General features: G+C 34.3%; 1 protein-coding gene across 3 annotated transcripts in view; it reads left to right on the top strand.

The window, feature by feature from the left end:
* LOC137618661 (protein O-linked-mannose beta-1,2-N-acetylglucosaminyltransferase 1-like) overlaps nt 1-24,851 on the top strand; it is a 370,898-nt gene that overhangs the window by 313,427 nt on the left and 32,620 nt on the right. For all 3 annotated transcript variants that reach the window (XM_068348795.1, XM_068348793.1, XM_068348794.1), the window contains exons 11-12: nt 9,015-9,167; nt 12,567-12,743. In XM_068348795.1, coding sequence (XP_068204896.1) covers nt 9,015-9,167; nt 12,567-12,743 — 330 coding nt within the window. The remainder of the gene's footprint in view (nt 1-9,014; nt 9,168-12,566; nt 12,744-24,851) is intronic.

The following is a 24,851-nucleotide window of genomic DNA, read 5'->3' as shown; positions in this document are numbered from 1 at the left end:
TAGAAAAAATAACAAAAGTTAGTAAAAGTTTAGTAACAATAACAAAGCTATTGTTAACTTTACTTTAGAGAGGTTGTTTCATCATTGGAACAATTTTCCTTTGTACGAGTCGGTATTGGACTAATTATCGTGTTGGACCAATAATCCCTTTGGACCAGTTGATTTTGGACCAATTGGCATTGGCCAAATCGTCATTGGGCCAATTGTCATTGGATCAATCGTACCCAACCCCCTAACAGAGATACTCAACAATGCCCGGGTGTAGGATTGAAACGCAATGTCAATATGTGCAACTGGTCGATTCTTGTAAGTTATCTTTGTAATGGCTCATTCTGAACCACTTGTTTTTAACTCCCAGATACTCTTATTGCCTAATATTTCATTTATGAAAACTGGAACTTTGAAGATGAAACCTTTCTTATTTTAAGGTGAAGATGATATCTGTAACAGAGGCAGTGTCACTTTCTTTCCACCGCAACACAATCGAATTGGTTCATTATTCCATTTCAGAGCACCACAGTGATTACATTTTTGTGTCATCAAGCCAATTTCTGTTTCATACTTTGGTCATAGACGAAGGTACTGAGACACATTTGTTCTGCATTAAACGGGCGTGCTCTTAACTTCTGCATGCCTGACTCTATCAATATGGTAATTATTCTCTTATAATACCAGTGTTTGTTGGTTTTACCGAGCAATCTTTCTGTTTGTTAGTTTGAAGTCAAGTTATTCTTTCTTTTTCCTGATTTTTCAGTGCTGCAATTCTTTGTTGATTATTTTCAAGGCGAGAATTTCTTTGGCCTTTGTCTTCTTCATCCATAGCTGCCATTCTGTTGACATCATTGATTCTTCTATCTGAGTTTTTAAAAGGGTGAGTTTTCTCCCCCCCCCCCCCCCACAGTTCTTTTAAGGGCCACTTAGATATTTCAGACCACCTCCATTATTTTTCTCTGGAAATTTTTACATATTATTATTTGCTAAACCACAACCCTAGTTGGAAAAGCAAGATGCTATAAGCCCGTGGGCCCAGCAGGGAAATTGCCCCAGTGAGGAAAGGAAAGAAGGAGAAATAAAGTATTTTAAAAACATTAACAACATTAAGATAAATATTTCCTAAATAAACTATAAAACTTTTAACAAAACAAGAGAAAGAAAAATTCTATAGAATAGTGTGCCTGATTGTACCCTCAAGCTAGAGAACTAACCAAAGACAGTGGAAGATCATGGTACAGAGGCTATGGCACTACCCAAGACTAGATAACAATGGTTTGATTTTGTAGTGTCTTCCTAGAAGAGCTGCTTACCATAGCTACAGAGTATCTTCTACCCTTGCCAAGAGGAAAGTAGCCACTGAGCAATTACAGTACAGTATTTAACACCCTGGGTGGAGAAGAATTGTTATGGTAATCTTAGTGTTGTCAGGTGTATGAGAACAGAGGAGAATCAGTAAAGAGTAGGCCAGACTATTTGGTGTATGTGTAGTCAAAGAGAAAATGAACCGTAATGAGAGAGAAAAATCCAATGTAGTTTTCCCCGACTTCCCGGCCCACCACGTGACGCAATTGATAGTAATTCATTCAAATTACCCCTAATGAGTCTATATGGATAAATATCAACACAACATCGTGCTCAAATAGAAATAAATTTCTACCTCATACTTGAGATCGAACGCTAGCCCCTTCTAATAAAAGGCCAGGTCGCTTCCAACCATACCATGAGAGGCCATAAAAGAAGTCGGAACCTAACTGCTAATCTGCAGTTCAGGATTTACCTGGCGAGACATCAGTCTCTTACCAGCGAGTTTTCCCCGACTTCCCTGCCCACCACGTGACACAGTTGATAGTAATTCATTCAAATTACCCCTAATGAGTCAATATGGATAAATATCAACACAACATCGTGCTCAAATTGAAATAAATTTCTACCTCATACTTGAGATTGAACGCTAACCCCTTCTAATGAAAGGCCAGGTCGCTTCCAACCATGCCACGAGAGGCCATAAAAGAAGTCGGAACCTAACAGCTAATCTGCAGTTCAGGATTTACCTGGCGAGACATCAGTCTCTTACCAGCAAGTTTTGCCCAACTCCCCTGCCCACCACGTGACACAATTGATAGTAATTCATTCATATTACCACTAATGAGTCAATATGGATAAATATCAACACAACATTGTGCTCAAATAGAAATAGATTTCTACCTCATACTTGGGATTGAACCCTAGCCCCTAGCTTCCAACCATCCCACAAGAGACCATAAAAGAAGTCGGAACATAACTGCTAATCTGCGGTTCAGGATTTACCTGGCGAGACATCAGTCTCTTACTAGCGAGTTTTCCCCGACTTCTTGGCCCACAACGTGACACAATTGATAGTAATTCATTCAAATTACCCCCAGTGAGTCAATATGGATAAATATCAACACAGCAACCTGGCCTTTCATTAGTAGGGGCTAGGGTTCGATCCCAAGTATGGGGTAGAAATTTATTTCTATTTGAGCATGATGTTTTGTTGATATTTATCCATATTGACTCATTAGGGGTAATTTGAATGAATTACTATCAATTGTGTCACATGGTGGGCAGGGGAGTTGGGCAAAACTTGCTGGTAAGAGACTGATGTCTTGCCAGGTAAATCCTGAACTGCAGATTAGCCATTAGGTTCCGATGGCTTTTATGGCCTCTCGTGGCATGGTTGGAAGCGACCTGGCCTTTCATTAGAAGGGGCTAGGGTTCGATTTAGTAATTTCAATAATTTTGATATAATTTTAACAAATGTGATAATTTTAATTTAAGATTATTAAAATGGTCATTATTAATGAAAGTATCATTAGAATTATTTCTAATAATAATTAATAATTTTGATAATGATAATTTTCAAAATTAATCAAAATATTATTGTTATATTGAAATTATTAGATCATTATTAAAATCATTATAATTTTAAACTTGTTAAAACATTTAATTTAATTTTAGTTATGATTATTAAATTTATTAGTTATTATTATTATTATTATTATTATTATTATTGTTATTTTTATCGATTATTTCTTAAGTTATTAAAATTATTAGTAATTTTATAAATGATAGTCATTTTTACAAAACTCTTTATTATTGAAATTATAAATATTAACATTAGAATTCATTTAATTTCAATAAAAAAGTCATAATTTCACTAAATTAATTATTTCTATAATTTTTCCTTAGAATAATAATAGTTATAGTTATTATTGTTATTGTTATTATTATTATTATTATTATTATTATTATTATTATTATTTTATTATTGTTAAGAAATTTTATAGTTTTAGTATGACAAATGTTAAAATGATTGAAATTTGAGAAGGAAACAAGAAAAACTCTTGCACTAATTATTAAAATTAATCCTTTTAATCATTTTAATATTTGCAATGAAATTATTAAAATTACTATTGTAATAAAATTATTATCATTATTAGATTTTAGTAATTTTAATAGTGATAATTTTAATGATTATTATGAAATTAATGAAATTACTAATATGGTTAAAATTATTCAATAATTTAAAGAAAATTAATAATGGTAATAATTATCAAAATCAATAATAATAATTTTGATAATTTGAAAATTGATAAAATCAAAATAATTCTTATAATTTTAATTTGTGATGATGATGATGATGATGATGATAATAATAAAGTTATTGACATTCAAATATTAGTAAATGTCAGGTTAGATCTGTCATATATAAGCTATGATGAGAAATTTATGTCAGCCTTTTCAACATGAAAAAAATATTAGTGGAATATTTTAACTTCTGAAGTTCCAGCGATTCAACTGCCTGATTAGGAAGATCATTCCACAGTGTGATCATAGTTGGTCTAAAACTTCTGTGTATTATTTAGCCTAATGATGAAGGTATGACTGTTAGAATTAACACCAACCATAGTACTGGCGTTAGTATTAGCCGAGTGTATGATCACATTGGTTATACATAAGTAGGCCATATTTTTTTTCGAATATAATATAGCCTAGTCTATGTTACTCTCCTCTAACCACACTTTGCTATTATCCACACCCCCTTGGAACTATTATTGCAGATATAGGAAGGATTACTATATTTGTCCCTACTTAAGGGCTTAAAAACCTCAAACTGCTTTCTAACGAATACAGCATCGTGTTTGCTTATCATATTCTCACTACTTATATGTTTCTAAAGATAGAATAAATATATTTATACTTTATGTAATTATAAAAAGGAATAGAGGATGTAAGAGTGCTGTTAAGTAGGAAACACTTATTCATGGGGTTTCAACATCCGTTAGTAGAGGTACTTGTTACCTATCCTCGACAAATGTTAATATAAGTACTGACTGTACTTAATATATATCAAACTATTTTAATTAGATAAAATCCTATGTAAAACTATTCCAACTCTTTTGCTGTTTTATTACAAAAGCCATTATATGATCCAGGAAATTGCTGGAATAAGCCAACTATCCTATTAAGAAGACACCAGTTAATAAGAGTTTTATTTTATTTAAATAAAATGGACAAAGATAAATTTTATTCTCAAACATGGGTCAGTGTGGGTGATCTTATGATTTCAATAGAGCAACGATAATTTTTGAGGAGCTTTTATAGAGCTAGGGAGTTATTGGATCCTTTGACTGGCCAGACAGTAATACATTGGATCCCTCTCTATGGTATCAGCTCATTCATTCTTTGCCTACACTTACACCAAATAGTCTGGCCTGTTCTTTACACATTCTCATCTTTCCTTATACATCTGACAACACTGAGATTTCCAAACAATTCTTCTTTGCTTAAGGGGGTAATTGCTGTACTGTAATTGTTTAGGGGCTACTTTCCTCTTGGTAAGGATAGATGAGACTATCTATGGTAAGTAGCTCTTCTAGGAGGACACTCCAAAATCAAACCATTGTTCTTTAGTCTTGGGTAGTGTCTTAGCCTCGCTACCATGGTCTTTCAATGTCTTGGGTTAGAGTTCTCTTGCCTGAGGGTGCACTCAGGCCCACTATTCTATCTTATTTTTTTTTTCTTATTTTTTTAAATGGTATGTTGGGCAGGCTTAATAGAAGGGCCATGGATGATTGGTGGTTTATCAAGAGATTGTCTTTTCCTTGTCTGTTTTTTTCTTTTTCTTTTCAAAACCATCCTTACTGTCCTCCCTTCAGTTGAAGTGGGTATCCTGGATGGTATTTAGCCTTGCATGGTGTATCGGCTTCTCCATGTTGACCAGTTTTTCCGACTTTTTTTCTTTAGTCTATGAGTTTGATCAATCACTTTATATTTCTGTACATTGTTGTTTGTTATCATTCTTGTTGATATAGGTTGTAAGTATGATGTGTCTTCTTTTTTACCATTAATTGTTATGCTGTCTGGAGACATTGAGTCATATCCGGAACCAGTATGTCCTAGATTTCGTTAATGTCATCTACTATAGTGTAATATTTGTGGTCTTCATGCAAATATTTAAGACTTTACAGCTACTTTCAGACAGTATGATATTCTTTTGTGCTCAAAATCTTTGGTTTCTAATATGAGGCACTTATCTGAGCTCCTTATAACTGGTTTTAAGAAGCTAATTATTTTGAAACGGGATGCCATTCTTAGGCTAGGGGAATGGCGGTTTATATTATGATTGAGTACCCTGCTTTTCATAACTCCTGCTATGAATATGGCTGTCATGAGATTCAGGTAATAACAGTTTGTGGCAGGCATAACAACTTCTATTTATATTCAACTTACCAAAATCCAGACATGGATGGTTCTATCTTCGATTGACTTCTTACCATTATAGCAAAGATACAAGAATATGATAGAAAGGCCTCTTTTGTCTTCGTTTATGATTTCAATGGTCACCATAGAGAGTGGTTAATTCTGTTTCTCCTACCGATTGCCATGGCTCAAGAGCTTTAGACTTTGTCTCTGAATCAGGCTGTGAGCAAGTCATAAGTGAGGCTACTGACAGGTCTGGTAACTACTTGGACCACGTATACACCGATTCTCCTGACGTTATAACAAGTAAGGTTAGTTCTCCAGTTGGGACATCTGATTATACCTTGATTCCGTTAGTAGGGAAAACTGAGCAGCCTGTCCTTGACGTATCATACTCATGTAAGATTTATATCTTTTGGGCTTAAATTGGTCACAATTGTATAGCAGTGTTGATCATCTTGTCCCTTTCAGTGAGAATCTTGTCAACAAAATTGATAGGCTTATCCCATCTCGTGTGCTAAGGTACTAAGTGAAAGACAAACCATGGTTCAGTGATGATTGTAGACATCGTTATTTGGAGAAGTAAGAGGCCTATCATCTTTGCTAGGGTAACAGATCAGATTTTACTTGAACTAACTATATTCAGCTTAGAGCTTTTGTTCAGAGAGTTTATGCTTCAACTGAAATGAAATACAGTTTAACCATAAAAGAAACCCTTTCTGGTACAAACCAGGAACGTAGGTGGTGGATTACCCTTAAATCTGCAGTCTTTGGTGTAGATGCTACAGTTCCTCCTTTACTTAAACCAGATGGCGCTGTCATTTACTGTCCAAAGGAAAAGGGAACCCATTTTAGCTGATGCGTTTGACAGTAAGTAGAGTAATGAAAAACTTTATCCTCCTCATTCCTATTTTCCTGAGGCTAAACTAACGAGTTTCACTTTTTGATCTCATGAATTTAAAGCTCTTTTGCAGGACCTTGATACTTATGGAAGCGTAGACCCAATTGGTATTTTACTTTGTTTTTTTTATAAAGACCATATTTCTTAGCTCCAAAGTTATCTGTCATTTGCACAAGTTAGCAAGAAGAGGAGCTTTTAGCACTTGTTGGAGAATTGGTAATGTTACTCCACTGTGTAAATGTGCTTGTGGTAAGTCCAATGGATTACTGCCAAATTTCCATAACTCCCATATTATGCAAAATTTTTGCATACATTTTGGCAAAAGGTATTCATAGATTTGCTGAAGGTAATCATCTGTTCCCTAGTTTGCAATTTGGATTTTTGTAAAGGCCTTGGAGCATGTGATGCCCTTCTTACAATCTCCAATGTTGTGCAGAATCCCTTGATTTTGGTCACTAAGTTTGTATGATTGGCCTTGATTTTAGTGCTGCCTTTGACCGTGTTAATCATGAGGCCCTTGTTTTCAAACTCAAACAGTTGGAAGTGGGTGGGTCATTTCTTGGCAATATTATTGCATTTTTAAGTAATAAATTGCAAAGTGGTGTTGTTGATAGGCACCATAGTGAGTATAGTGAGTATAGGAATGTGATATCTGGTGTTCCTCAGAGTAGCCTTCTTGGCCCATTACTTTTTATACTATATACACACGACATGTGGTTTGGCCTGAAAAACAAGCTTGTTGCATATGTAGATGATGCTACACTTTTTGCATCAATTCCATTCCTGAATGTAGATCTGGGGTTGCTGAATCCCTTAATAGAGATCTAGCTACAATTAGTGCATGGTGCAAATTATGGGGCATAAAGTTGAGATAACCAAAAATTCTTCTTCACCCAAGGGGTTAACTACTGCACTGCAATTGTTTAGTGGCTAATTTCCTCTTGGTAAGGGTAGAATAGATTCTTTGGCTATACATAGTAAGCAGATCTTCTAGGAGGACACTCCAAAATCAAACCATTATTCTCTAGCTCGAGGGTACACTCGGGCACACTATTCTATCCAGTTTCTCTTCTTCTTTTGTTAAAGTTATTTATAGTTTATATAGGAAATATTTATTTTGATGTTACTGTTCTTAGAATATTTTATTTTTTCTTGTTTCCTTTCCTCGCTGGGCTATATTCCTTGTTGGGGCCTTTGGCTTATAGAATCCTGCTTTTCCAACTTGATTTGTAACTTAGCAAGTAATAATAATAAATTTTTGGTGTGATTCTTGACAGCAAATTTACTTTTGAGAAACACATTAGGTCTGTGCCTTTTACAATTGCACAAAAAATTGCCTTATTAAGAAAGTCTTTTAAGATTTTTGGTGATCAATCTATTCTGAAGAAGTGTTTTAATTCTTTCATTTTACCTTATTTCGAGTATTGTTCTCCTATCTGGTCTTTGGCTGCAGGATCTCATTTTAATTTGTTGAACAGGAACTTACGGTCTATTAAATTTCTTATTCCTGATATAGCTATTAATTTCTGGCACCATCGTTCAATTAGTTTGTTATGCATGTTGCATAAGATTTTTCATAATTCTGATCATCCTTTACATTTAGATCTTCCTGGAGAGTTTCATTCTGTTCGTAATACTAGGCAGGCAGTTAATTCTAATAATCAGGCCTTCTCCATCATGAGGCTCAAAACTACACAGTATTCTAGAACTTTTATTCCAGCTGTGACCAAGTTGTGGAATGATCTTCCTAGTCGCGTAGTTGAATCAGTAAAACTTCAAAAGTTCAAACATGCAGCAAATGTTTTTATGTTGAACAGGCTGACATAAGTCTTTTTATAGTTTATATATGGAATATCTGTTTTGATATTGTTACTGTTTTTAAAATATTTTATTTCCTTATTTCCTTTGCTCTCAAGGCTATTTGTCCTTGTTGGAGCCCTTTGGGTTATAGCATTTCTCTTTTCCAACTAGGGATGTAGCTTAGCTAGTAATAATGATAATAATAATAATAATAATATTAATAATAATAATGATAATGATAATAATGATGATGATGATGATGATGATCCACTTGGGCAGTTCAAGAGGCAACATTTGGAAAAAAAAAATCTGCAACATGAGGAACTGTGGTCATGCAACACATTCCGGTGCTTCAATAAAGTTTAAATTTTTTATCTTTAATAAATTATGTTGTTATTGAACTTTGTGTTTTGCAAATGATTTCACAGTTGTTTTGCTGTACCTTTTAATATCTTTTGCCACATTTAATAAATTAAAATTAGTTTCTTTAATTATGTTTGACTTTTCACACATTATTGAAGGAGCAATTCTTCACACCTGATGTAGATATGTGACTCTAGTGGTCTGTATATACTAAAATAATATATATTTGCAGGGGATGGGAAGGATGGCTCGAACTTGGTCGATGGGAGAGAGAGTTAGTCGTTCCAGACATGTCCCGCGCCCTTCGACGCCCGGTGGGTCCTGACTTGGAGCCAGTCACACCATTGATTCACGCTCTGTTCCATCGACTACGAGCGACAAATTTGTAAGCATTTTTCAGATTTTTAGAATATATTTCATATGTTTATAGAATTTTTTTTTTCAGTATGTTCGAAACTTATGTTGAAAGTAAATTAATGTCTCTTTATAGTTAAGTATTTTTATTGGTATCTTCTACATATTCTGATTTGTGCTAATGTATACAGTACTATTGGTTTAGCTACTTTTAAATTGATTTTATTTTTATCAAAATTGTAAGTGCTTCCATCATTACACTAAAGATAGAAATGCCATGCATTGGTCAAAAGTGTTTTATACTTACCCCCGTAATTAACATTGTCAGTCAAATTTTTATAATGGCCTTAGGTTATATATAACTTTTGATGAATTAATGTTTGAATGACGTTATTGAACTTGTAACACAAGTTATATGATGTGCATAATTATAATAGATTTCTTCAAGTTATTTTTATGGTAAGAATAGTTGGTCACATTACTAAAGAATAATAATGATTAGCTATGTTGTGTAGAACATTTTGATGTGTTATATACTCCAATATAAGTTTCTGTAATTTAAGGTGGGCCCTTGGTCTTTTATGTCCTTAGAAAAAAAAGGAGATTAAATATTCAGATATTTTCAACTTTGGGTATTAAATTTACAGTTTCGAATTTTATTCTGTACACTATTCAGGTTTGGTAGCATGCACTAGCCTATGATTTTTTTTATATGTTCTTCACCTCTTGTCAAAAATAATCTTTTAAAATAGATGATGATTTAAACTCATGGTGGAACAGCCGTTGAATCTTTTAATAGGGTGTGATGATATGTTACCCCGAAAATGGGAGATGACTCTTTGTCGTCTCCGTATTGGTCACACTCGGTTGACACATGAGTTTCTTCTGAAGGGCCAACACCAACCATATTGCGACGAATGTTTAGTACCTTTAACAGTGAGGCATTTGTTGACCGAATGCCCTAATTATAATAACTTAAGAAATAGATATCTGTTTGAGGCTCGAGATGAGGCTGGCAGGTTCATCCTTGCCAAGATTCTTGGACATGATGTGTCCTACTATGCGAGCGGCATTTTTAGATTTATTTCAGAAGCAGGTCTTCTGAAAACTATTTGACTTATATGACATCTTAACTTTTATGGATTCAATTGAATTCTCTTTTATTTTTCATATGTAATAAATGCTATCGGCGTCAGTGACCTTAGATGTCAGGATACCAGGAAACTTTCAATCAATCAATCAATTAACAGGGTGTGGTAAGTCCATTACATTTAAATGAGATATTTTAAGAGAGGTACATGAAGTCTAAAAGCTCCAAAGTCCTTTGTGATCAACTTAGGTATCCAGTTCATAATCCTATATAATAGAATAGTTTTAAAAGAAACCAAAGCATTTCCCATTTATTGAATACACAGGTTTTTATCTCTTAAAGTTCATCGGTGGAATGTTCGTATCTTAGGAATTTACAGTTGGTTAATGACAGGGTGGTGCAACCTATATTCATTATTGACTTCAGCGGCAACCAATTTAGATGCATCGTTGTTGCACTCTTCGTTGTTGGATCTTTTTCTTATTTTGGTTTGTTATAAGTTTTTTCTTCTTCTAAGTGAGCTCTCACATTTGTGACATTGAAATCTCACCGAAAGGTGAGACGTTACTGGGTCTTCTACCTCTTTCTTGTTCTCCTCACGAGGGGATACAGGAGCCGCAAATGTTACATGCTTGTTGGATGTTTGATGCTGCTGACTTACGTGATGGAGCCCCTTTCATATATACTATATCTGTCAAGAAGAATCTCCTCCATCCTTCTTTTAGTGGCTAGGATGAGTTGTCTTACAAAAAATCTCTTGATTTGCCAGCCTTGACAATTTTGGCATCATCTTCCTTTTTGGGAAAAGGGTTTTCAGTGACCTAGTAAAGTTTTTATAGTTTTATGTGGAGGAATTTGGAGGTTGTTAGGATCACCTTTCTCAATCATGTACAGGACCTGGAAGGATATGTCCAGGAAAGAAGAAATTATACCTTCCAGTATGGTTGTATGGGACTTCTACCAGTGAGTGATTCTCATATTTTAAAAGGTGAAATTTTTTGTATTTTTCCAAGCTATACAAATCTGAGCCCTTTAGATACATTTCCCACCTAAACCACCCCTTAGTCCTTGGCATACTGTCAAAAGTTTATAGTTTGCAACAGGCGGGTGAGTCTGGCTTCCCTTTTGCACCACCTATCATTAACTAATTGCCTTGTAAACGATTCATTTTCTGTTCTATCTCGTGCAGAAGTCATGTTCTATTTTGAAGGATTCGTGTTTGTATAACAAGGAAAAGAACAAATTACTTTTGAAATATGTCATTCTAAAATTGTAAATATATTTTATTGATTAATATGATTTTATGTTTATTAATATATGGGATTTTTATTTAATTGGCTTTTTGGCATCTGACGATGAATTTTACTGAAACAACTATAAGAGGCAAACAGTTGAATTTCATGTTCATAAGGAAATTTTATATATTATTTAAGCTTTTTTCATGATTTCATATGTTATTTATGTGAATTTATATATTTCTTTCTGATTGACATTAATTTATACAAAGTGATCTATGTTGAATTTTGTTTCTCCTGCATTTTCTTAACTGAAAGCGATGTAAAGTCTGAAGCAACTAAATTTGAAATGATGCAACAGGAAGTATAGAGGCATGAATGCCATTTATTATGTTGATTTATGCTAGGAAGGAGGGCACTTTGTTTTACGAGGTGCCCATTTTTATGATATTTTTATGTGAAAATGTAAGAGATAATTTTGCATACAATTTCTACAAAGGAATGAACTGGTATCAATGCTTAAATGTTGTTGCTTCAATCAGGGAAGCATCTATTATGAAATTGTAGGTTCTTTATTTTTGGCACTTGTAGTTCATAGATAGCTTGATGAAAGGTAACACCTCTGCAAGCAGCAATAAAAAAGTTTTGTAAGCATGTTGTGTAGATAAAAAACGTTCAATAGAAAGAATTAATATAAGAGATATTGATAAAGAGGCATATTTAAACACTTCATTTCCACTATAATGATGTACATGTGTGGGATGCAACCACAAACCTCATGTTCAATGACCATGGGGTAATTTATTGTGCCTATGACCCTTGAGCTTCTTAGAGTGCAAGGATTTGAATAAAACCAAATTAGGCATAAACCCGTAGTATGACATATAAACATACCCTGTAGTTTTGGTTCTGTTTGCAAATTTCTATGATGTAGCACATTGGTCCATTAAAGTTATGCAGTGTTCTTTAGTAAAAATGAGTGCTTTTCGTGTGCAGATCCTTAATCATGTTTTCTCTTGGCTCAGTGTAAATATGTGTAAGTGACATGTAGGTGAATTAAGTTTTCCCATTTGTAGAAAGTTAAATTTCTAAACATTCTTTCCAGAGATCTGACGGCTACAGTAAAAAATGCCGACTCTTTGACTGCCGAGAGGTATGAGAATTACATCTTCCACCTCCTGAACTCTAGCCAGGCCCATATGCTGAAGATATCGAAGGAATCTGTACTGAAATGCCCAGAGACTGATGTAACTGCTGTTGTTAAGATACCATTTGAAAATAAGTAAGTACTTTTCTATATTCCTTGACTTATTGGTCTCACCTTCATCCTCTGAGTGCCAATGGATCACCATATAATCAGGCACTCGAGCTTTAGGCCATTTTTAGGACATTTATTCAATATAGGACTTTTACAACATTTTTTTCCTATTGCTGAATTTATTCCATTTCCCTTGATATATAACTTTACATATTTTGTAAAATAAAAAAAAACACTAATAACGGGTTATAAAATATGTCAATGATGCCGAAGGGAGTAGAAAAATTGGATGTGAAATGCATCCAGTGGTGCTCAAAGGGTTAAGAATTCTCATATTAAGTATGTGTTGAATGCTCATTCCTTTGTGATATAGTTTTTATTTGTATTTAAAAGACCCATGAGATGAATATCCCCCTGGATCCAACCCCTAATTTCTTAAATTTACCTTGTAAAAAATATCGCTCAATAGTATTGTCCAAAGTTTTATCAACAGTCTGTCAAGTTTTAAGTTGATCCAGTTATGGATTTCAGAAAATTTTAGTTGTTATATGTCTTAATATTTTAGTTATTAATAAGAAGCTCCTTAGGGCAGTCTCTTTAAGGTTGAAATTTTCACTAGGTGGTCTGATGGTACAAGGGAAAACCCAGATCAAAATACATTCTGGTAAAGTACACAAGATAGAATAAAATGGAATAATTTCATTTCACTTCAAAACTGTTTAAAAGGGAAACTTTGCTACAAAATGTAATATTCTGGCTAAACCATCAATATTTATAAGATAAGAAATATATTGGTTGTTCAGAAGGATAAACATTAAAGATAATCCAAATCAGACAAGAAAATATGCATTTCTTCAATAACTCTTTACCTTTATTCTTGCACCCATAAACTTGTGTTATTTGAGCTATGTACTCCTGAATAATGCCTATACTTTCAATACTCTTTAATTTCTTGTTAGTTATTTAAAGTTTAACTAAAAATATCAAAAGAATCAATGTGTGTTATGTAAAACTTTTAAAAAATAACTTTATTTAATCTTAATAAATTGGTTCTAAAGTACATGCAATTTGATATAACATTAATTAACAGATAAAAGAATGAGTAAATTAACTGAATTATAGCCTATTTGACAAAGGACTGGTTACATAAAAAAGCAAATAATAAACAAAAGTAATACAAAGAGGGTTGTCATGTCTGGATCACACACAGGACCACACTTCAACAGAGACTGTAACTATCCATGACTGGACCATTTAGCTACTTATTTACTACCATTCCTAAATACTAAGTATCATCGTTGGGGCAGCTAGATTTATTGTAAGCTCAAATCTAGAAGGAACAGCAGGCATGAAATTTGTTGCAGTTCTTGAGTAAAAAGTTGATCTTTTTGTTGTTCATCTGCATAAAGTCTATAGATCAAGATTATTGCAGGGTTTTGGTGAAAAAAGGAGTCTGATCATCATGTTGCTACATCTTCTGATGTTTCTGTGTACATTTATGTAATAGGCTACAATTTTATTCAGACATATCTGTAGCTTGGTTTCTGATCAAGGGCTTGAATGATTTTTCCATGCATACTGGCTTTTCATTACTACCTTAATTTTTTACTGATTTACAAGATTGCCGGTAGACATATAGGGGGAATACAAAATAGCAGTGTGATGATGCAAAGTAGAAAATATTGAGCCTGCATTGATGCACTCGGAAATTTTTGGTTTTAGGCTGGAGTATCGTGTGACCTAGGGAGCTTATATTTTTTTTTTCCAGTGAGAGCTATTATCATTGAAAAGGTTGGGTGCTAATGGTTTCACCAAAGTTAAGATCTCAATATAGCACAGATGATTTACCATAAGCATTTTTCTCTGGTTTTTCAGTTCAACAGTTTTATCCTTAAGTTCCTTCACACAAGTTAACACTATCTCAGCTCTTCTTTAATGAGACACACAGGTTTTGAGTACCAATTTCTCTTGAAAAGTAATCAAAGTCCACAAATAATTTGACAGAGATGTCAAGCTACAACTAGTTTTTTAAGCTCATATGTTTTAGTATGAAGATATTTCTCTAGAAATTCTTACATCCATTGAGAAAGAGGTTTTCTGACTACAAAAGAATGAATGAGTAAATAATTAATGACGAGAGAGAGAGAGAGAGAGAGAGAGAGAGAGAGAGAGAGAGAGAGAGAGAGAGAGAGAGAGAGAGAGAGAGAGAGAAATTCAGATAATAATTGAATTAGGTAAGGGAAATATGATTCAAGTGTATAAAATTTGAAACTCCCTCACCACAAATGATTGTTGGTTTTGTCTGAAAGTGTTTAATATTAGTACAGTCCACCCTCCTTATCCCAGGATTTACATATTCACGGTTGTCCAATAGGTTCCAATTAAGACAATTATACACTGAAATTCACTTATATAAAGTTCCCAAAGAAATGAAAAATTAAGTTGTCAATAAAAAAAAAAAGACTTTCGTAAACAGTGATTACTATTTGTCCTCCCAGAGTCAAAGAAAAGTCCCTAGTCTCACCATGAGACTTCTCTTTTTGAAAGTGAGGAAATTCAAATTTTAGATTTCTCACTCAAAAAACTGTTAGTAGAGTTGAATGTATCTGGTGATATCCATTAGTGATATATATGAAAACCTTTCTCCCAAAGAAAGTACATAATTTTACAATGTACAGAATAAGAGTTATCCGAGGATAAGGGATTTTTTATAAGTTCTAACTTTAATATTTTTAAGTCTAGAATCAGACATTTTTAATTACAATTACATTCTATAAACTTGCCCATTTTTCCAGTTAGTCTGGTCAATTTCCAAGCTTCAGCTTGTAAACTTTGGTTAAAACTTTTTTTTTTTCAAGATATAATATGAAAAATACTATTGAGTTGACTTGAACATATCTTATGTTATATTTTTTATATCTTTCAAAAACTTTATATTTTTAAAGATATTTTTAAAGAATGCAAATTTCTGTTGAAATAAAATGAAAGTTATCTAATTGCCTGAAATTTTAAATAGATTCTAACTTAGCTATTTTCAACTTAAAACAGCATAATTCATCTAAATGAAAAATATTCAAGATTATGGTAAATTAATAACCATTAAATTCTGAACACTTTTACTTCTATTTCAAAGAGAGAGACTGAAGGACTATATTTGAATCTTTTCATTTCAACGATCACATATTACAATAATTTTATCATGCACTATATATTATTAGATCTTACATAATCGTGTATTTTAGAAGTTCATTTTAATAATTTTCAATGGTAATATCTGTATACAGTGTGGGTATTATATGACATGACACACTTATCCCCAAATAGTTTGGATATATTGGTGATAAAGTTGAAGTGTCTTTGTTTTGCATTACTATTTTAGTTTTATTATTAACGTATCATTGTAATACTAGAAATATCCCATTAATGCTATAGCCATGTAGAGTATATATTACGCTGTATTGTTACTTTTTATATTGAACAATTTGGTGTAGTATAAGACATTTATGGAAATCCTCATCCAGGTCAAGCTCAAGTTTCTTACTTATATCCACAAGAATAACCAAAATTTTCTGGGTTTCGGTATTTTGATCGAAGCCAGTATAATCGTTTACAAATTGTGGCGTAAGAAACTTACCACACACTATTCAGGTTAGTTTGTGTAACTTCTTACCATGCAGCATGAATACATTTTACACAATCATAAATATTGTATGATTTCCAGAAGTCTCGCAGCATTATAGATGAGTTTTCATTGTCAACGGCCTTAATTGCCTGTCTATACGTACGTCACATACAATTTTTTTAAAAAAATTGGCTACAACTCCTTGGTCCATGGGTTGAAGAAGAGTGGTGTTATTTGGGGGCAAATAAATTACTTGAACATTAGGGTGGAAGTCGTCCAAGTGAGGGGGATGACCAGGGGCATTATTTAATGATAAGAGAATATTAAAAGGGATGTTATTTTTGTGGCAATACAACTTGACTTCAGGAATATGATGGTAAAACAAATCTTGAAAAATAGTAAGCATAATCCAGGTCTTAAGGTTGGACTTCCAGATACCAGGAAGAGAGCTTTTACTAACATTTGTCAAAGCACGAGGATTTGCTGCACAATACACTAAGAGCGGCTTTAGCTTGCAATCTCCCGATACATTGGCACCCAATATCAAAGTTTATCTGTCCTTTGCAGCTTTGTAACCCGGCATGCTCTTCTCCTCGCAGTTAATATACATTCTCGATGGCATTCTTTCCAATAAAGGCCAGTTTCGTCCACATTAGAAATTTGCTGCTTAGTATAGCCTTCGCTTTCTATTATTGATTTTAAACAATAAGGAAACTTTTCAGCAGCCTTCTTTCAAGCACTTGCTGCCTCGCCAATAATGCCAACATTATGTAAATTAGCCCAGTTTTTTAATCCGTTAACCCAACCACGGCTTGCTACAAGAGACTCGCCCGAATCCTTGCCACCTGCCTTCGCCTTCAGATCTTTATAAATGCTTTTAGCCTTTTCTTGAATAAGTATCAGAGATAGAGGTATCTTCCTTTGTTTCTGATGCTTGATCCACATAGCTAGGAGTTTTCCATCACGTACATAAACTTTACTATTTTTTTTTATTTTTTTTTATAATGGTTGAAGTCATTGGTACCGCACTCTTCACGTTCTAAAATATGGTCCTTGCTCTTGTAAATTGTGCCGATTGTTGAATGATTAACTTTATAAACTCACGCTACATTTGCCATCTTATCACTGCTATTTAGTTTCTTTATAATGGCTACTTTCATTTCCATTGAAATAGTTTGCCCTTTCTATATGCTACTACCACTGTCACTACTAATTTTACACTTATGTGCGCTACTACTGGCAGTCTTCTAATCAGACATAGTTGATATTATTTTAATTCACCGAATTAGGGCAATAAAACCGTGGAGGCAATAAAAAAAAAAACACAACACCGCCTATCACAATTGTAAACACAATAGATTTTGTTTAAAGCGGGTATGTGCTGCTCGGCGTGGGTGGCGGCCAGATTGGGAACCACTAGGGATGTTAAAACTATATGTATAGCCGCATTGTGCGTTCGTATATACAATGCAGTTGTGTTCATTGTGTTTTTTTTTATTTAAAAGTGTACTTCTTGATGTGAAATTAATTGTAAACCACTAGGGCGAAATGAGACGCACAGGGTAACAAAATTCTATTTTATTCAGTAAAATAAGAATTAGCATGAAATAAGCAAATTTTAAGCCTTTTACCCCCAAAGGACGTACGAGTACGTTCCTAATAACCCAATTATAAAAGCCAATTCTAAAAATATAACTCTACAGAGTTAATGAAAATGTTTTGACTAGCGAAAATTTATGTACTTAAGTCTGAAAGTTCGTAAGTGCGATGTTCATTGGTTGGGGACTGTCTTTACCTTATGTACTGTACTATTATTATAGTTACACTTACTTTAGAAAGGTGTGTTTTCTATCATGCATAAACAACCCATTTTCTTCATCTTGTGCTTATTTTAACCCTTTTACCCCCAAAGGACGTACTGATACGTTTCACAGAAGCCATCCCTTTACCCCCATGGACGTACCGGTACGTCCTTGCAAAAAAATGCTATAAAAATTAGTTTTTCATATTTTTTGATATTTTTTTTTTTAGAAAATTCAGGCATTTTCCAAGAGAATGAGACCAACCTGACCTCTCTATGACAAAAATTAAGGCTGTTAGAGCAATTTGAAAAAAAATATACTGCAAAATGTGCTGGGAAAAAAATAACCCCTTGGGGATTAAGGGTTGGAAATTTCCAAATACCCCGGGGGTAAAAGGGTTAATAGTAACTATTTTGTTCAATTAATATTCATTGGTGATACGTCAATAAATAACCTACATTTTTTTCAAGCTATTTAATCGTAATACAATCAAGATTCATTGATATTGATATATATGTGAACTTACTTTGTAGAATTATTAAATTCTAATTGTTCAGTAAATAGTATTCTTAACTTATTTATTTACCAAAATGAAGGAAAAATATATCGCTAATGTGTTTGATATGCATAGCCGCATTGTGCGTTCGTATATACAATGCAGTTGTGTTCATTGTGTTTTTTTTTATTTAAAAGTGTACTTCTTGATGTGAAATTAATTGTAAATAAATAATCATGGCATTAAAAGGGAAAAATATGTTGCAATTCTGTTATTTTTTTACCGAAATGAAAGAAAAACATATCGCTAATGTGTTTGATGTGTAGTAGCATTGTGCCTTTGTACATACAGTACAGTTGTGTTCACTGTGTTATTTTAATTTTAAAATGTTCTTATTGGTGTAAAATTAATTGTAAATAAATAATCATGGCATTAAAAGGAAATGCTACGATCTGTTATATATTGACCGAAATAAAAGAAAATTATATCACTAATGTTTTGGTATGTATAGTAACATTGTGCGTATATACATACAATACAGTACTGTTCATTGTGTTTTTTAACTTAAAATTTTAATTACTGATATAAAATAAGAGAGCAGAATCCTACTGCAAAACCTAGCATCAAGGTAGGGAGATATGCAAATGGGAGAGCAAGGACGATGGTGGTGAGATTACAGTTTGGTGGAGCGCGAATTTTAAAATTATTCTCGGCACCGAGCGAATCTTGAAAATTTTTTCATTTGTGGCGAAGAAACTTTCGCATCTCGTTTCTTATCATGAATTTTTTGTATACAGAAATATTTTGTATCAAGAAGCATCACTGTATAGAGACTAATATGTCCCCTATACATGACAAAGTACTTAAAACCTGATATTATCTTATAAAAACCAGATGTATTGTGAAACTATCCATGTTCAGTAAAATTAACACATTATAAAATGGATTTTGAGCGAAGCGAAAAATCTATTTTTGGGTGAGATAGCCATGTCGTCCTGATGGAAGGTTCCTTCAGTAGCTTCCTAAGAGTATGTATGACCACAGTAGATATTCCCAGAGAATTAAACTAAAGGTTTCACAGAATTCTAACTTCTGGTGTGAGTACCCATAAGGTTTCCCTTTAGGATATCGTATAATAACAGAGGACGTATGCTTGACACGCCACATGGCTATCTGCACCCCACATAGCGTTTACGCTTCGAGGGGGAAGTGTGGCAAGTTATGGGAGGAGCCATTACTAAGTTTTCCTCCTTCGTTATTGTTACGGTGCTCGGCGACGTCATATCCGGTCACCATGTTGGCCGCCATCTTGGTTGACGTCACCGTTGCGCGCCATCCTCATTCCTTCCGGCGTTTATGCCAGCCTCCATGATACAATAAGATTGGGAGGGGCCTGTCAAGGCTGGAATAGAGAACAAGGGCGTGTCCATCAGGACGACATGGCTATCTCACCCAAAAAATAGATCCGTTTTTTGGGCTCAATCCATGTCATCCTGATGGAAGTGTACTAGAGAATTATTGTATAGTGGATTTTTCCCTTTTATAGTGCCTTCGACTTCTAAACAATATTACTTTCGTCTGATGACCACAGAGACCTGTGACATTTCCGTTACATGTCACTTCAGATAAGCATATACCATGTTACCGCTTCCTGCCCCCCTGGCAAGGAAGTCCTATTTGGACGCAAGGAACATTTCGAAGTTACTTGATAGAGGAACTCACCTAGTCTCGGAGATAACTGCCGGTCCAAGGGTCAGATAGAAGAAGGTAAGTACAATTGTGTTGGAACAAATTACCTTGGTCTAGATGAGTTTGCATCAAGAGAAACAATATTATAACATTGTTCATAATAATATTCAAATAATGGGGTAATAAAAATTCTCTAACAGTGTTTTCATTTCATGAGTGAGGGCGAAATGAGACGCACAGGGTAACAAAATTCTATTTTATTCAGTAAAATAAGAATTAGCATGAAATAAGCAAATTTTAAGCCTTTTACCCCCAAAGGACGTACGAGTACGTTCCTAATAACCCATGCCTTTACCCCCATGGACGTACGGGTACGTTTTCTATACTTATGCGTAGATTACAGGTCTTGGCAGGCCTTGTATTTGAAATACAACACTTTACTGTTGTGATGTTGTTCCTTCGATGTCTTTTCATCAATGTAACATGAATAAAAAGTTGCTCTGGGGCCCCACAAGGGTCAAGATGGACCTTTAAATTTTCTTTGAAGAATCAGCTGATATTTCCTGTGCAGTAAGTTTAGGTTTCATAAGCATTTACACGAATATTACGAAAATAGGGCACTGTTACCAGTGCGTGAGTATTGTTTTGTTGTCCCTTCGACATCTTGTCATCAATGTAATATGAATAAAAAGTTCTCTGAGGCCCACAGGGGTCATGAATGACCTTTAAATTTTATGTAAAGGAATCAGCTGACATTTCATGTGCATTTGGCTTAGATTTCTTAGCCATTTTTATGAATAAATAAGCAAAATGGTTCCGTTGCCATGGTAACACTATGTTTTCAGTGTTATACATTGCCCCGGGCCCCACAGAGGTCAAGATGGACCTTTAAACTTTCTGTTATGAATCAGCGGATTTTTCTTTGTATTATTTTTGGGTTTCAGAGCCATTTATACAAATTTTACGAAAACGGGCATCGTTACTGGTGCAGGACTAGTTTTTGGATATTCCTTCGACATCTTGTCTACTCTGAATATGAAAAAAAAGTTTCCTTGGTCCCTAGAGTGTCATGAAGGACCTTTAAATTTTATGTAAAGGAATCAGTTGATAGTTCATGTACATTAGATTTAGGTTTCATAGCTAATTTTACGAATAATTACGTAAAATGGTTCTGTTGGCATGGTAACGGTGTGTTTACTTCTTTGGTAATGTGACGGTCTTGACTGGTATGTGTGCCCCGTATAGAGCGTATTGGACTTAAATCTCGGTGTCTTGCGATTTAAAGGTCTCAAGAGCTTGTGATTTCAGTTGCCACGCGTATTTTATGCTTAGCATAATTATTTTCATATGTATTTCTTTCCTATTTTGACGAAACTTTCAGTATATTTCATATTACTCACCGAAATACTTGTTCCCGGCAAAATATTGTTAACATCCTCCGTAGCATGGCGGTCTTGAGTAGTATGCCTGCCCTGGATAAAGCGTATTGGATTTTAAATCTCGGTGTCTTGCGAATTAAAGGTTTCAGAGCTGGTGATTTTAGTTGCCACGCATTTTTTATGCTTAGCATAATTATTTTCATATTTAATTTTTTCCTATTTTGCCGAAACCTAAAGTATATTTTCATATTTTTCGCCGATATCCTTGTTCCCGTTAAAAATCTTATTTAGATTCGAATATTCGTGTTGATGGGGAGTCAGCGACGGGGTAGACAGAGAGAGTCAGCGAGAATAGTACTTAGTTCATCTCTTGCCTTTGTTGGAGAACGTTGTCTTTCATGCGTTATCCATCGATTTTGTGCTTTTACAGCCTATTCTAATAAATGATAGTGCTTTATAACTTTTTAGAATATTCCTCTTTATACTGTATGTGTGAAGGTGTTAGTTGGATAAAATGCCTAAAGGTCAAGTAGGATCAGTGTATAAATAAAAAATTCTGTCAATGATGGTAGCGTAAGGCCCAAAATTACGACCGCAAATTTTAGAGGTATTGGAGATCAAAGCGATTTCCGTTGTCTCGACATGGTAACTACGACTTCCATCGTTCATTGTAAGTTTTTTCTGGCTATTTTCACATTTTCAGAGGGTTGGTGATGTGTGTGTATGTATGTATGTTTTCATCTTATTTCAGGTATTCTATAGGAATACATATACTGTATATTTATATATATATATATATATATATGTATATATATATATATATATATATATATGTGTGTATATATATATATATATATGTGTGTGTGTGTATATATATATATGTGTGTGTGTGTGTATATATATATATATATATATATTATATATATATATATATATATATATAAATTTCTTATAAACAATTTATTCAGCTATAAAATGGTATATAATAGTTTGTAGTTAGAAGAAAGGAAACAGGAAAAAAAATACCAGACATGTAAAAACTGTAAACCTAAATTTCTTTACCGCATGTAACGAAAATCGGAGATTGCAAAAGTTTCTTTCTATCGGTCATACCTAACCTATCCCTAGAGGAATTTTATAATTTTTCTTTATTTTTGAAGAAAATTCATTGAACTTTCTTATGACATGTGTGAAAATAAGGATAAAGCAATGTAAATAGTGGCTATCGTTAGGTGAAGTTAGGCGATGACAAACTTTTTTTTTCTTTTATTGTATACATTCCAATGAAGCACAGAGAATTCTCATCATAGAAACTTGAAAATTATACCATCATATAAACTGTTTATTCAGCTATAAAATGGTATCTAATAGTTTGTAGTTAGAAGAAAGGAAAAAGGAATAAAAATAGTAAAATGTGCAAAAACTGTAAACCTAAATTTCTTCACCGCAAGTAACGAGATTTAGGTTTTCAGTTTTTGCTCGTTTACTACTTTTTTCCCTTGTTTCCTATCGTCTAACTACCAACTCTTATATACCATTTTATAGCTGAATAAATTGTCTATAGATGGTATGATTTTGAAGTCTCCTTGATGAGAATTCATTTAGGTGTATCGGAATGTATACGATAAAAGATGAAAAAATTCGCCATCGCCTAGCTTCACCTAACGATAGCCACTATTTATATTACTTTTTTTATACTTATGATAACTATATGAAAAACTTCAGTCATTTTCCAAGAAAATGAGACCAATCTGACCTCTCTATGATTAAAATTCAGGCTGTGGGCGCGTTTTGAAAAAAATATGTCGAAAAGCCCTTCAAAACCCCAAACGCCTGGGGCTAAAGGGAGGCAAAAATCCAAATAGGGTTAAAATGGAATGTAAATTAAAAACATAGACTAAAGACATCAGAAGAAGTGGGTGTTGAATCTGAAAAGGAAAACTTGCCATTACACACATTGGTTCCAGAGGAACTATAAAGTCTTTCTAGAAAGTCTTATATACACTTCATGTTAAAAACATGTGGCACGCGTGTTTCTGTCTATGTTACTTCACCTTTGTAGAAGAACAGTCCTTAGTGTCACAAGATGGCACTTAAAATCATCATGTTTCGCACTAGGGTCAACACAGGCACCCATGGAGTTAGAGTCCCGAATAACTCACTGTTCTACGCAGCGCTAAGCAGCAAGTTTTAGCACATTACCTGCTGCTACCACATAACGCTTAAGCTCGTGCACCTGCTTCGCGTAGTGTTTGAAAAACACACTTGAGGATTTCCAGCCCGTGAAAGAGCGAAGACACTCGAAATCCATTGACTGGAAAAAGTTCAGGGAAGAGGCGACTTTCCTGGGATCATGACCTGCGGGTGTACTGTCAGGATCCGCTCTGCGAATAAACGGATTTTGAGCGAAGCGAAAAATCTATTTTTGGGTGAAAGAGCCATGTCGTCCTGATAGAAGTTCCTTCATTAGTAGCTTCCTAAGTATATGTGACTACAGTGATATATCCCTGAGATTTTACCGAAGGTATCCAGAATTCTAACTCCTGGAGCGAGTATCCCTTAAATTTCTTCAAGGGATATCGCGTAAGGACGTAACTTGACACATCTCATAGCTATTTACACCCCAAATAGCCTTTCTCTTCGAGAGGAAAAGTGGCAAGAAAATAAGAGAGTCGTTCAAGAGGTAAAACTGTTCGACTCTCCTAAAGTACTGTCAATAGTTCGGCCATCCGCCGCATCACGGCGCCACCAAACCATTCTCCGTAGCTTTGTAAGTTTTACAGATACAGTACCAAAAGGGAGGGATTAACATCCTTTTACTAAAGGAGGGTGGGTCCATCAGGACGACATGGCTCTTTCACCCAAAAATAGATTTTTCGCTTCGCTCAAAATCCGTTTTTTGGGCTTAGGCCATGTCGTGCTGTTGGAAGTTTACCAGAGCAATAATGTATCTGTGGATTTAATAGTGCCGTTATCTCGAATTGACTATTTCCTAACCGGTCGCCACGACCAAAGACACTTGATGTTACCGTAATACATCAATTAACTGAGCATACCATATGCCAGCTCTTCCTGTCCCCTACAGGGAAGAGTCTGTATAGACTCTAGGAAAAAACCTGAGATTGTGAGTTCAAAGAACAACAA

Source organism: Palaemon carinicauda, chromosome 25 (genome assembly GCF_036898095.1).
Source record: "Palaemon carinicauda isolate YSFRI2023 chromosome 25, ASM3689809v2, whole genome shotgun sequence".
NCBI lineage: Eukaryota > Metazoa > Arthropoda > Malacostraca > Decapoda > Palaemonidae > Palaemon > Palaemon carinicauda.
Note: the sequence above shows the minus strand (reverse complement) of the source record. Positions and strands in the feature narration are given on the sequence as shown.